Genomic DNA, 15,404 nt, shown 5'->3' on the forward strand with positions numbered 1-15,404 from the left:
TCAACAAATTGTGATTTTTCTGATCCAACTACATTGATTGAGGACCCAAGGCTGGAAAGAGTCCTACCTCTAGTGTCTAAATGAGATACAACACCCTCCCATTGCCAAGAACGGATGAAGCACTGGATGAGTTGCCACATCACATAATCCATTCCATTAGAAAAAAGGTTAACACAAAATAGTCCATTAAAATTAAAATTCAGGACCGTAAGTATTCAAGAAGACATGGGCTGTGATTGTTTGGTCTAAAAATTAATGGACAAAACATGGGCAGTCTGATGTGTCGGTCCTGCTCTGGTGTGGTCACTTAAAGGCGACCAGACCTTGGATGGTCAACTGTCCTGCTGTCTGCTGAAACTGTCTGCTGAAACACTCTCTGCAGCTGGGTTACAGTGGAGCAGCTTACTCCATAGTGTCTGGCAACACTGGCACATGACATGTCTGCCTGCAGCATGCCAACGGCCCTCTCCCTTGCTTCTGGTGACATTCTAGGCATTATGGAATGCACAGAAAACTGAATAAGTGTGGCCCTTTCTTGCAGTAACCTCAACTTTGAATTAATGCCTTTTTTTAGAGGTGACCTGATCAGGCATTGTTCCAGCTGGACTTCGTTGGATAAAAGTGCACCCAACGAGCTTTCGTGTGATTGGCAAGTTGCAATGTCTCACTGCACAAGCTGTATTACTGGTCATAGGGCTTGACAACTTTTTGTGAAGTACATAAGCTATAGCTATAACTTTAGTGTTCTATAACTATATTATATAAAGCTATATATATTATATATAGTTATATATATGTAACGATGTGAAGGTCAGGACCCTATGCAGACAGTATTATCCGGAAGTAAGTGGAAACAGACACAGGGAGGAGATGACGAGGAACTGGGCAGGTTGACAAACAGGGGGGTGTGACGACTGTGTACTGGTGCTCGGGAGGGAGTGACAATGGTGAACAAGTGCAGAGGAGTCCAGGGAGAATTCCGAAAGTCCAGAGCTGACAAAACATGACAAGGTTTAAAAACGGAACAAGATCCGGTGCAGGGACGGGGAATAAAAACGGGTTAACGAGGCCAGGCGCTCCAAGCCCTTGACCCAGATGGTCAGGACACTGTGGTGAAGCCTATGCCGTCAAGTCACTCCAGGTCCTGCTGGTAGGCAGGCTTCTGGACATCCATCTTCCAATGCTGTACCCAGAATAGCCTAGTTTCCCTTTTTTGGACTATGTTGGACTTGGTTGACTGGGCCACGCCCCCAGAGCACTGGATCACAGGCGTCATACCCTCATGTCTGTCATCTTGTCCTGTTCCTGCCGTGTTTCCCCTGATGTCCTACTCCAGTCACGTCTGGATTATACTGTCTGCATAGGGTCCTAAAAAACTAATTTGGGTGTCAGAACCGGCTCCCATGACAGTCGTTACACCTTCTCAGGGATGTGGGAGTGGAGGGCATAACATTGAAGAGGGCAGTTAAGGATCTAATGGAAGAATGGAAAATTGAAGGTTCTGGCTGTGGCTGAGGAGAAGAGCTGGAGGCCCAAAAACTCTAACAAAACAGTAGAAGATGCAGCAGACAAAAGCCATGCAGATTAATATCCACCTGAATAGATGACTTTATTATTATTATATTTAAATAAACCTTGAAAGATTTAACACTTTAATGGGTAAAATACATTGTTAGCAAAAATAAAAAATATAATCTCATACTGAAATTATTAATGGGTCTTCACCCATAACCACTATAGAAAATACAGGATGAGTATTGAAATTGTGATTAAAAAATACACTGGACTGATGGGAAGAGATCATTTGTATTTCATCACAATGGGATGTCATTGGAAGAGAGTGTATAATTTTGGAAGACAGTGCATATGGATACATATTGATATATTGATGATGCAGTTTCTATATAGAGCCATAGATCCAACGATAAACACATCTCTATTTATTCTCATTTTTATTGTGAATATCTGTCATGACAACAGAAGTTGTAGTTTTATGCTTCTGAGTCCATATAATGAATTAAGGGAAATCCAGGCCACCAGGGTTATCACTTCTGTTCATTCAAACACCATGATGGGATCTTTAATGACCAGGTAGTCAGGTCCTCAGTGTGACATCTCATCCAGTAAAGACTATCTCCTATGGTACAGTGTCTTCTGTACTCATAATCCTACAGAACACAGCTTCACACCACTGGCTCCTCAGCCAAGACCAGACACCACATGTCTGAATCTGCGGATCCTCTTGTACTGATCAGGATTCCCTTAATTTCCTGGAAATCTGGTCCATGAATTCTGTTCCACCTGCTGGTCCACCAACACCTCTCAGAGCAGCAAATTGGTTTGGATTGGAGATCTCTGATCTCATTACTGACATTGTCTAAACCTGCTGAAATTCTGAAAACTGATGAGATCAGACTACAAGGTGGAAGTGATGCTGTGAGGCCTCTGCTAGAGACTTCCAAGAGAAAAGAGAAAAACTACCCTTTTGTCCTTAATAAATAATAATCAGTTTATTCATTATTGCGTTATATCAACGGCTCTGCCTGGGCACAGTGTACTAAATCAGTAGGCAGGGATTTTAAGATATGTTTTTTTCCCTCCCCATGACACAGATTTCTGCCTCCTCTGAGTTTTGGGAGGAAATTATCTGATTGTAACAGGAGGGTTTCCTGAACCTGTTAGTCATATTCTAGGAGAACAGCACGTGTGCCTCTTACGCCCTGCACTTTCCTGCCGTAACATTCCCAAAACCATTGTATCACGATCTCATTCCTAACTGAACACATCACATTCTCACATGCACCAGCTTCCACCGATTCTCACTCCTGGACCAAATATCCAACCACGTATGTCCCTTTCCCTTTCTGTATTTAAAGTTCCCTCACGCACCAACCCATGCTCACTTTTGAGAAGCCTCCCATTGTATTCTTTTGGACGCGTTTAAACCTTCTTGATCTCCCGGTTCCTAATCCTTGCACCTCCGCTTTTCAACCATGCTCTTTGGATATCATTTTTTGCATTTTCCTGGTTACCGGACTCATTGCATCTCCTATCGACCAAGCCTCTGGGTTATGTGTTTCGGATATTGTCCCTGTGCTACTGTACATTCTACAGGATTCATGGCTACGCATAAGGATGCTCCCATTCAACCTATTGGTTACTTGACAGACTAGTGAGCCATAATTAAAATGAATCCAGCAGACCAGAACGCTCAATTTCCTATTCTCCAGGAACACTCCTGGACCCTGGGCCAGCTAACTGCTGCAGTCCAGCAATTAGTAGACCATGTCGCACGAGCACCACCTTCCCAACCTTCAGCTCCCTTTCTTGTACCCCCACTTCAAGCACCTATTAATCCTCTACCCCCTGCTACCCTGGAAAAATTTGATGGGGACTCCTCCAAGTGTCAGAGCTTTTTGACTCAATGTTGGATGGCTTTCCATATCCGCCCAGAGTGCTTCGCACGGATGGAGAGAGAGTTGCTTTAATGGTATTTTACCTCACTGGACAAGCTCTGGATTGGGCCACACATCTCTCTCGGAACGCTCCAGAGACTAACATCCACCTTTTTCAGACGGCTCTACAATTAGTCTTTGGGCAATTTCAATCTCACCACCTTATTGCTGCACGTCTCCCTTCCCTCACTAAAGGATCTCGCTCTCTTCAGGACTACGTCACAGAATTCTGTTTTCTGGCTGCTGAACTCTCTTCACGATGCCCTAATTCACTAGTTCCGCCTTGGATTATCAGATGAACTAAAAGATCACGTTACACATCTGCCCCTGGACTCCCCATCACTTGAAGCCTTCGTCTCGTGAGTATTTGAACTAAAGATCAGGCTTCAACAGCGGAGATCCGACAATCAAACCCCTCCCACACCCTCCCAAGCTCCTTCTTTCCATAGACTGAACACATTTCCTGGTCGCAAAGGGAACTCACAGCCTGGGGATCCCACTGTCTTTCACATTGCTGTCAACTCCCTCGGAAAGTTTCCATTTTCTGTACTTCTCAAGATAACCTCTCCGAAATTCCTTTTCACTACTCAGATCTACACCTAGCATTCAGTAAACAGAAGGCTCTATCCCTCCCTCTTCATCACCCATCTGACCTAATGACCTAATTCCAGGAGTTGTTCCCCCTAAGGGCCATATCTATTCACTCTCCCATGAAGACTCATTGCTTCTCCTATCGACCAAGCCTCTGGATTACATGTTTTGGATATTTTCCCTGTGCTACTGCACATTCTGCAGGATTCATGGCTATAAATAATGATCCTCCCATTCTACCTATTGGTTCCTTGACAGTGACAAAACCTTAGACTGTCATAAGCTCGTTTGATTGCAAGACTCAAACCAAGTGTCTTAGACGTTACTGAAACACCAAGTGAAGGTATAAGACAGGTCTTTTGATTAAGAGGTGATCACTGCACCAACTGTGTCCTGTGAAAACACATTAATGTGGTAATTAGCACAATGCTTAACAACCCAACTTCAAATAACGGTGAGGCTGATCTGCATGTAATCAGATCAGGACTGCATCATTTTGTTAAAATAGATGAGTTTATTAGGAATAAAAATAGTACAAACAAAAAGGCTTATGGAAGGAGATGAGGAAATGGTTGGAGAGTACAGAATTAGAAAAGTGAAAGTTGCAAAGATACAATATGTAACAGCTAATAAATGAACAGCTTAATAAACTCAAATTCTAATTTGAGGCAAAAAGTTACATTAGATTCCAATCAAGATAAAGATTTTACACTATCCCTATCAAGCATTGAACCCATATAGTGTGAACTATTCCTTTGGGAGGTACGCAAACTATGTGGATTTGTTAAGGAGAGGGGCTGTGTGACCCAGTTCAGGAGCTGATCTGGCGTTGCTGTGGATGGGCTGCTGGCTGGAGAGGGTTTAGCAGCATTTCAGAATTTGCTACCCTGGTTCAGTTAAGGTGTTTGGTACTTCTTCTCCTTGGCGTATTGGCTTGTGTCTTCTCGTCCCTGGTCCTAACTTCCTGTCCTCCTGGACCAAACGTCCAAATTGTGGTTCTTAGCTTGCCCTGTTAATTAGCCTCAGACAATGACATTCCGAAGTCTCATCCGCCAGGGCTCTAGTTGGCCATTTCGAATCTGTGATTCCTTTAGGAATTTTTATTGCTTCTATCAGGAGAGACAGGATAAAATGTGAAAACTGATATCTTCTTCTTTGTAATACACATGTGATTGTTAAACTGATAGAAAAAGACATACAACATTTTCTGGAATGAAAATACTATACATATAGATTATAGTTATATGTTATGATTGTAATCCCAGCTCTTTCACATTTTAGTTCATTTTGTGCTTCTGCCTCCTATCCTGCTCCTCATTATTAAAGATAGATGCTTACTATTCTAGGCACAGCATTGTAAGATGGACGCCCGGAAGCCTACCTACCAGCAGGTCCTGGAGTGACCCGACGGCTTCACCACAGTGTCCTGTAGGAGAGCCTGGTCTCGTTAACCCGTTTTTATTCCCCGTCCTTGCACCGGATTCTGTTCCGGTTTTTAAACCTTGTCTTGTTTTGTCTTGGATGGATCACCCGGCTCTGGACTTTTGGACTTCTCCATGGATTACACCCTGGACTCCTCTGGACTTGATCGCCATGGCCACGCCCCCCAGAACACCACTGCACAGTCGTCATGCCCCCCTGTTTGTCAACCTGCCCAGTTCCTCGTCATCTCCTTCCCATGTCTGTTTCCACTTACTTCCGGATAATACCGTCTGCATAAGGTCCTGACCTTCACATTGTTACATATATATAACTATATATAATATATATAGCTTTATATAATATAGTTATAGAACACTAAAGTTATAGCTATAGCTTATGTACTTCACAAAAAGTTGTCAAGCCCTATGACCAGTAATACAGCTTGTGCAGTGAGACATTGCAACTTGCCAATCACACGAAAGCTCGTTGGGTGCACTTTTATCCAACGAAGTCCAGCTGGAACAATGCCTGATCAGGTCACCTCTAAAAAAAGGCATTAATTCAAAGTTGAGGTTACTGCAAGAAAGGGCCACACTTATTCAGTTTTCTGTGCATTCCATAATGCCTAGAATGTCACCAGAAGCAAGGGAGAGGGCCGTTGGCATGCTGCAGGCAGACATGTCATGTGCCAGTGTTGCCAGACACTATGGAGTAAGCTGCTCCACTGTAACCCAGCTGCAGAGAGTGTTTCAGCAGACCGGCAGGACAGTTGACCATCCAAGGTCTGGTCGCCTTTAAGTGACCACACCAGAGCAGGACCGACACATCAGACTGGCCCACCTGAGAAATCATTTCAGATCTGCCCCCTGTACTGTTGCTGAAACTGCCGGCAGACACAATGCCTGTATCAGTGACAGGACAGTGAGACTCCATGCTGCTGGACTTAGAGCAAGGTGACCTGTCAGAGACCCTCTGCTCACACCTCCTTGGCATAACACCTGACTGGCTTGGGCCACACAGAGGCTGTGATGGACACGTCTGCAGTGGCATCATGTCCTCTTCACGATTGAGTCGCTCATCAGCCTGTTCCACACAGACGGGAGGTGTGTAGGAGGAGGTGTTGCATTTCTTTTTTCCATCAGTAAATTTAGAGTTTTGAACTTCCCATATTTTGCCCATTCATTTTATACCAAACAACCACAGGCCATTTCTCCTTGGAACAAGTAATAGGTTTATTCCATGCTGAAAAAAAGAAGAAAGAGAACACAATGTTACGTTAACATACTGTAACTTACCTTTAACTTACCTTCTTACACCTAAAGAAGGCTCCACGGCCGAAACGTTGTGTTCTCTTTCTTCTTTTTTTCAGCATGGAATAAACCTATTACTTGTTCCTTTGCAGCCTACGCATGCTGACGCAGCTACCCACCTGAACTACTATAGCCATTTCTCCTTGAATGATTATGGTGCTGAATTTTAATTTTAATGCACTATTTTGAGTTGACCTTTTTTCTAAAGGAATGAATTATGTGATGTGGCAACTCATCCAGTGCTTCATCAATTCTTGTCAATGAGAGGGTGTTGTACCTCATTTCCAGTCTTGGGTCCTCAATCAATGAAGTTGGATCAGAATAATCTATTCATTCAATTCTAAATTCTTACAGTAACATTTGTAATCAGAATTCTGACTGTGTCATCTGTTTCTATTATAAATAAACATTTAATTCAAGATAAAAAAATCTATTGGCATTTTCTTTGATATCCCTTGTGTCTTGAGGTTTAATGCAGTTGGTTGTTTTTCTTGTCAGTACAAAAATGTAATTTCTTCTTTTAATACCAAAAGAAAGGTAAAAGTTGGTGTCTATATGAATTATTTTAAGATATGTTTGCCCAGTTTCTTAAAATTGAAGCTTAACAAAGGTATTTGTCTTACATTCCTTGTCTCTGGAATAGGGGGTATCTTTTCATGACGTGAAAGTCACCAGGCCTACTTTGTTCATCGCCAAAAGGTTTTATGGCTGTGTCTGTGCAACTCTTATCTCTCCTTGAGAGAGAGCTCCACAGTTCTACTGGCCTTTGAGGAGCTACAATGGATAACAAATGCCTCTTTATTCAAAGATGTAGGCATGCAGACTTACTTATTAGCAAGAAATGAGTGCATATACCCTGGTGAAAAATATTATGGGTTACATGATCATAGAGTAAGTAAAGACATTTTTGATGTTGTATATGAAGACACAGAGATAAGTGCTGCTATAACCAGACTCTCCACACTCTGCTGTCTTGAGTGGATTAAGGGCTCAGCTGATGTCTCTGCCCCTTCTAAAACTGCTCTCTATCTAGTCCTGCTGTCTTTGGAGTGTTAAACTGCTCATCCTGCTCTGTCACAACACACAGCACCAAGTCTTTCCACCACTGACTGGCTACAAGTGTTGTTGAACCCAGGAAGACAATTTGCATAGAAGAGACACTTTGCATTGGCAGAACATGCTTCAGTGCTCTGGGAGTATTTATAGCCCTGTGAGTTTAACACTTCATGATTGAGAGCTTCTCTTCGTGGCAACAGAATCCTCAGCAAAATGACTTTTATCACCTTCTTCATCTGGACACTCTTCATCACTGCTCAGGGTATGATTGGACTTGAATATTTTAAAGATTTAACAATATTCTTATGTGTAAAAATAGGGAGTTAAGTTAATTTAGTTGAAGTATTACAACAATATTACAAAATCAAAAATTCTAAATATTTTATGAATATATTGTTTCTTGTATGTCTATCATATTGTGCTTTATTTATTTACAGAATGCAATGGACAGATTTCTGTGACTCAGCCTCCAGTAATATCTATTGCTCCAGGACAGACAGTCACAGTGAGCTGTAAGACCAGTCCTGCGGTGTACAACAATAATTACCTAAACTGGTACCAACAGAAATCTGCAGATGCTCCTAAACTCCTGATCTATGCAGCAACTAACCGTCAGCCTGGGATCCCAGAGCGTTTCAGTGGCAGTGGATCTGGGACTGACTTCACTCTGACCATCACAGGAGTCCAGGCTGAAGATGCAGCAGATTATTACTGTCAGAGTTACCACAGTGGTAATGTTTTCACACAGTGTTACACACCCGTACAAAAACCTCCCTCAGCATGACTGCACAGCAACTGCATTGTTGCAGATGGGACCTACTGCAGGTGCTGAGAGTGAAGCCAAAGACACAGGACACAGCCTGTGGAGGAGCTCTGCTGCACACAAACACTGATTTTAGTTCAAATAACATTATGAAGCTGAGAAGAGCGCCATACTCATGAGTCAATCTGGAAGTATTTTGTGATGTTTTCATTATTATTAACCCCCAAAATATACTGTATTATTTCTTAGGCTAAAGCATTTCGCCTCACATTGTTGGGGACCTGGGTTCAAATCCTCGGCTGCTATCTATGTGGAGTTTGCACCTTCTCCCAGTATTTGCAAGGCTTTCTTATGAGTGTTCCAGTTTCCTTCCAGCTATATTAAATATTGCACCGACATTTGTGTACCAGAAAACAAAATTGCTTTTGTCGATTCAGGCTCTGAAATAGAACATCCTAGACTCCGGACTTGCTTTGTCCTGGAAAATTCCACGGTTGCCCATTACCCCTCCCATTGGGCTACTCACTCTTGATAGTTTCCCTTTCTCCCCTGGTCTGGCGAAGTGGCAGACCCCTCCCCTCACTCTCCGCATCGGCGCCACCCAACAGGAATTCATTCACTTCCTTAACATCCAATCCCCTTTTCACCCACTGGTTCTTGGTTTCCCTTGGTTACAGACGCACAATTCACACATTTCCTGGTCGCAAAAGGAACTCACAGCCTCGGGATCCCATTGCCTTTCGCATTGTTGTCAGCTCCCTCAGAAAGTTTCCATTTCCTTTATTTCTCAAGATAACCTCTCTGAAATCCTATTTCACTACTCAGATCTACACCTAGCATTCAGTAAACAGAAGGCTCTATCCCTCCCTTCTCATCAACCGTCTGTTTGCCACATAGAACTGATTCCAGGGGTTCTTCCCCTAAGGGCCATGTCTATTCACTCTCCAATGATGAAACTCAGGCTATGGAGGACTATATTCAAGAATCCTTGGAATCTGGTTACATCCACCCCTCTTCCTCACCTGCCTGTTCTGCTTTCATTTTTGTTATAAAGAAAGACGGATCTCTCAGACCCTGCATTGATAATTGCGGTCTAAACAATGTAACTATTAAGGGGTGAGTTTCCCAAAAGCATCGTAGTGCTTAGAACATCGTAAGTTTGATCTTAAGATCGATCGTTAATTTACGACGGTTTCCCAAATCTATCGTAACTAAAGTAGCATGTTAAATCCTTCGTAATCTACATGCTCCCCGACCCACTCATTAACCACCAATTGCTTCTTAAACTGGCTACCTCTTGAACCAACCTTTGCGGCAGAGATCGCCAGACAGAAATTTGGAAGACTAAACTTAATATTTGACTAGATTATATCAGCATTGTCATGCTGAAATGCAGAAATGCATTATTTCTTAAATCATTGGGTTGTAGCGGTGGCTTGTATCATTAGCCTATACAGGATACAATAGTAGAGGGTCATTGTTATTTGTTATTTATAGGCTAAATATTTATTTATATTTAAATTTCAAATACTGTTTTATGTTCTGTCGTGATTGTTGACTGTAATGCTTATACCTATTTGCTTTTAAATTTGATTGTAGGTCCTGTATGTGATGAGAGACCATCCTAATTTGTGCATGTGACACATGCCAGGCTTAGTAGTTCATTTTTCCAGATGTCATGTTAATTAGACCAATTAAAATGTAGTTCTAATAAATCCAATAACTATATAAAACAGCAGCATATTGTCACGAAACGCTGTGAATCTTAACAATGGCAGTGCGTCAAAGAACTTTTGCTTAAATCAAAGACGCCTTCCAGGATGCAGACACCGACCGCGCATTCAAGCTTTGCGAATTAATGCTGGGGTGGGACATACCATAATTGACTTTATCATTCCAGTGAGGAAGCAAAAATTGAAAGAAACAGATTGCCAAGAGCAGAAATAATGACACTTCTCAATTTAGTGGAGGAAAACCTTTCCAGACCCACCCGACGAAACTACACTTTAACCACTCTGGTGCAGCTCCTCGTAGCGCTGCAATACTATGCTACTGGAGGATTCCAGCAGACTGTCGGAGATGCACATGGACTCAGCAACGCATCTGTGTGTGAGTGTGTGCATAAAGTCACCAGACTGCTTCTACGCCATGCAAGAACCTACATAACATTTCCGTACATCCCGAAGCGCTGCGTGAAACTAACATCGGGTTCCACACAATCGGCTACATCCCCCGCATTGTGGGAGCAGTGGATGGTACACTGATACCCATTCATACTCCCAGCCTCTTGGAGCCTAGTTACACCTGCCGTAAAGGGTTCTCTGCATTATACGTACAGGTGATTTGTAATCACAGATATTTTACAGATATTGCGGCAAAGTGGCCTGGGAGTACCCACAATGCCTTCATCTGGGCCAATTCGGCAGTGTGTCAGAAGGCAACAAACGAAGAGTTTGGTGGTGGATGGCTACTGGGCGATAGCGGGTATCCCCTTCGTGCATACCTGTTGACACCTGTAACCACCCAGATGGCGGCCGAAGACCAATACAACTCAGCACATCAGCGAACCCGCAGCGTGGTGGAACGCAGTAATGGTATATGGAAAATGCGCTTCCGCTGTATATCACAGCTGATAGTTGTGTGTGCAATGCTGCACAACATTGCTGTTAGAGCATGTGTACCCCTGCCCAATGATGATGAGGAAGATGATGACGAGGAAGGAGTGATGGAGTTTGGAAATGTTCAAATTCCTGATCTTACAGCACAGGGTGTATATGAGGCTGGTGTGGAGGCTAGGCAGTCCATCATCACTACTGTTTTCACATATTTTTTTTTTCCTAGGTTCAAATACTCTGTAATTGTAATTGAGTTATATTTGAGAAATAAACACACTTTGCATAGTTTGAAGGAGTGTGGAAATTCTTTATACATTTAATATATATATATACACATTTGTAACTTGTTTATATATTGCTTCCAGGTGGTGTCTGAGTGCTTGAAAAGAAAGTAAAGTAATGAATATTTACATTAGGTTGCAAATAGAAAACTACAATGGAAGAGTATAGTCCAGACATGTTCACTGTAACTCACCCTGTTCAGAAGGCAGTATTATTGGTACCGATATAGAGAGCCGGTCATACTGTGCCTCCGACACAGCTACTGTAGCTGTCTCACCTTTACATTAAGTTTTCTCTTCTTGTTGTCCATTAGCTCTGTGCGGTGGCTTTTTCGCTGCTCCAGAAGCTCACGCTGGAGTTTGAGCTTTTCTCTCTTTAGTTTCAGACTCTCTCAAGAGCTATTAGCTATAAGCTCTTGACTACAGGCACAGGCATTCACCTGTGTCTGTGGTTCAGGAGGTGGCCGTTGACTGGGACCTGTCTGAGACAGCCCAGGGGTGGAATCTTCACTGAACAGGGGGATGGATGCTGGGGTGAGGAAGCGTGGGGTGGTGATGATGGAAACTCATTCCCACAGACATCTGTCCCTCCAGATATTCCATCTGCAGCAACAGGCCCGAGGATTGCCAGGGCTCTTTCCTCCTCTAGGGAAAGGGGCAATGTTGTCATCTGCCCTTCTCCAGTCTTGGCCCTCTCTCTCCTCAATTCTGCCGCTCTTCTTTTTTTTCGCACATCAGAGCTTGAGACATGCAGGTACTCATTCTCTCTGCTATTTCATTCCACTTAACTCTCTTCTCACTGTTGGATAGGCTGCTGCGTGCCTTCATCAACAATAACACTCTGTTGTTGTCAATTTCATCTAAAATAAGAGCAAGCTCTTCTTTAGAAAAATGTAGCTTTCTTTTACGCCGTGTATCTGTCAACATCTGTCCGATTTTGTGCCTATTTATATGCTTTCGCTTAATTGGTAATTAAATGATGTCATGTTTACTTCTTATTACTTTCACAGCTTTATTTAATCACACTGAAGGACCAAAACTAACACCATATAATGAAAGTATTGTCAATCGATTGTTTTTCAATCAACTTGTAATGCTTTTTGCAAAGCAACTTCAGGGGCGGGACTAACAAAAAAGTACTTTATACTCGCTTGTTAAATGACCGATTAAGAGGGGTTTTGGGAAACGCACGAAAAAGTAGCACGTATGTTATGTACTTACATCATAAAGTTGCTCGTTAGTCTCTAAGATTCATCATTTTTGGGAAACTCACCCAAGAACAGTTATCTCCTTCCTCTGTTTCGTCGACTTTGGAATCACTCAAGGGCACCGCTATTTTTCCAAATTGGATTTACACGGTGCTTATAATCTCATCCACATCCAGGAGGGTGACGAATGGAAAACAGCATTCATTACTACCCACGGTCATTATGAGTATCAAGTAATGCTGTTTGGACTGGTTAATGCTCCTGCTGTCTTTCCGGGTTTCATGAATGACATCTTTAGGGATGTCTTATACAAATATATCTTGGTATACTCGTATGATTTTCTAATATTTTCCCTCAGTCTCCAGGAGCATGTCTCTCATTTGAGTGAGGTGCTTCACCGTTTGATACAGAACAAACTTTACGCCAAACTAGAAAAATGTACTTTCCATGTTTCCAGAATTCACTTCCTTCCATCTCACCCCTGGGCATTGACATTGACCCTGCTGAGACTGACTCCATACAGAACTGGCCTACTCCCTGGAATTTAAAACATTTCCTGGCGTTTACCAATTTTTACCACCGTTTTATAAGGAATTTCAGCTCTGTCGTTTCCCCTATTACCGCTCTGACCTGAAAAGGTACTGATCAAGGTAAATGGAACCCTGAGGCAGACCAAGCTTTTGTTGGTTCAAGATACTGTTAACTACAGACCCCCTTCTCCGTCTCCCGGATCCAAACCTTCCATTTGTTCTGGAGGTGGATGCTTCAGTCAACGGAGTCGGCGCTGTATTATCCCAACATCATGCAGAGAAGAGTATCCTCCACCCCTGCGCCTTTTTTTCCAAAAAGTTTTCTCATAGCCGAGAGTTGGGAGTGAGCGGTACCTGCCAGTAGCTGCAGCGGAGGTCCAGGTCGACCCAGTAATGTAATCCTCGGCAGGGGGTAGGAGTCTTTCCAGGTGACCTCATTCAGCTTGTGGTAGTTGACACAGAACTTCCATGGGCTGTCTTTTTTTCGGACCAGTACAGCTGGCGCTGACCATGGGCTCGCGGAAGGCTCAATCACCCCCCCTGTGGCCATCTCCTGGATCTTTTCCTCAGCGGCGGTCAGCTTGGTGTGAGCCATGCGTCCCAGTAGGATGCGGATGGGCCAAGCGTCACCGGTGTCGTGTTGGACCAGGCAGTGCAGGTGCAGTCCTCATCCCTTGCTGCAAAGAGGTCCTTGTTCTCGGCGAGTACCGCCTACAGCTGCTGCTGCTGGTCCTGATCGAGGCCCTCGCAGCTGCGCCGGTACAGGTCCTCAACGGCGCGCCTTGCATCCACGCAATGCTCGGCCCTTGCCAACGCCATCTTGTCTGGCCCCCAGGTGACTCAGGGGCAGGATCCGGCACGCTCGGTCCCCGGCTCGCAGGCCTGGTCCGCCCCGGCGACTGCGGCCACTGCCGCCACCACTGCCTCTTTTTCCCCTTTGTCCCTCGGCCTTCACCAGGCCTGCCCTCCACCAGGTGAAGTACTCCCCCTGCAACACCAACTCCTGCTGGCCCAAGTCCAAACTGGCCCCCACTCGCTGCAGCAGGTCCAGCCCCAGGATGCAGTCCTCCTGTATAGGTGCGAGGTAGCAGGGGTTGAGGTGTTCACTGCGCTCTCCGGAGCAGGGGTTGAGGTGTTCCAGGGGCGGCCGTCCCCGTGCAGAGCCTCCTCGCTCCCAACGCCAACCTCGGAGTCCGAGGCTCCGGGGCCTGGCAGTCTTGGGCTCGATGTCCCCTCTTCTCACAGCATCGGTAAAACAGCTTGCGGGGCTGTTCCTCAAGGGTCGCTGTGCAAGCTGGCTCCTCTTCCCCTTCACTGGACCCCTTTGTCGCTGCCTCGGTCAGGCGGCAGGGCGCAATCTGTCTGCTGGTGCCTCCAGCCACCCTGTACATGGCCTCAACCCGTGTAGCAAGGGCCAAGGCCTACTCCAGTGAGGCCGGCGTGGCCAGCTTTACCTGGCGCCGCAGCTCCTCGGGTGAGAGGGCCTTGAGAAACGCCTGGAGAGCCATCTCCCGCTGTGCCTCCTGGGGGAAGGCTGGGTATCCCCGGTGGGTGAAGAACATGACATCAGCAGCACAGGACCAGCCTCTCCCGCATCTGGTCCGGTGCCTCCTCCAAGCTGAAGCGTAGCTGGAGTAGCTGCCAGAGCTGGGTAATTGCCTCGGTCCTCCTCCAAGACATCCAGGAGCACCTGGCAGGCCGCTCCTTCCAGTACTGCCAGATGACTGTCCAAGATCCGGTCGCCGTCGAGTGACCACACTAGAGCAGGACAGACACATCACACTGGCTTATCTGAGAAATCATTTCAGATCTGCCACCCGTACTGCTGCTGAAACTGCCGGCAGACACAATGCCTGTATCAGTGACAGGACAGTGAGACTCCATGCTGCTGGCCTTAGAGCAAGGTGACCTGTCAGAGACCCTCTGCACACACCTCCTAGGAGTCACACCAGTTAGAGGCTGTGATGGACTCCCTAGCAGAGGCATCAGGTCTCTTCATGGATGAGTCACTTTTCAGCCTGTTCCACGGAGATGGGAGGGCCAGTGTGTGGAGGAGGAGGTGATGCATTTCTTTTTTCCATCAGTATACAGTATATATTTTCCATGAGACATTCCACAATGTCTTTCAAGAAACTGGGCCAGATGGCCTTGTGGTATAACATGTTTTGCATTT

General features: G+C 44.8%; 1 gene segment (V, D, J or C); it reads left to right on the forward strand.

Annotated features, from left to right (window-relative positions):
- The first annotated feature begins 8,021 nt into the window (after window positions 1-8,021).
- Window positions 8,022-15,404, forward strand: part of LOC148815799 (Ig kappa chain V-III region MOPC 63-like) — a 72,636-nt gene continuing 65,253 nt past the window's right edge. Inside the window, 2 exon segments of the V gene segment in view lie at window positions 8,022-8,096; window positions 8,272-8,572. Of these exon segments, the coding sequence occupies window positions 8,048-8,096; window positions 8,272-8,572 (350 nt within the window).

Source organism: Atractosteus spatula, chromosome 24, assembly GCF_055471065.1.
Source record: "Atractosteus spatula isolate fAtrSpa1 chromosome 24, fAtrSpa1.hap1, whole genome shotgun sequence".
Taxonomy (NCBI): Eukaryota; Metazoa; Chordata; class Actinopteri; order Semionotiformes; family Lepisosteidae; genus Atractosteus; species Atractosteus spatula.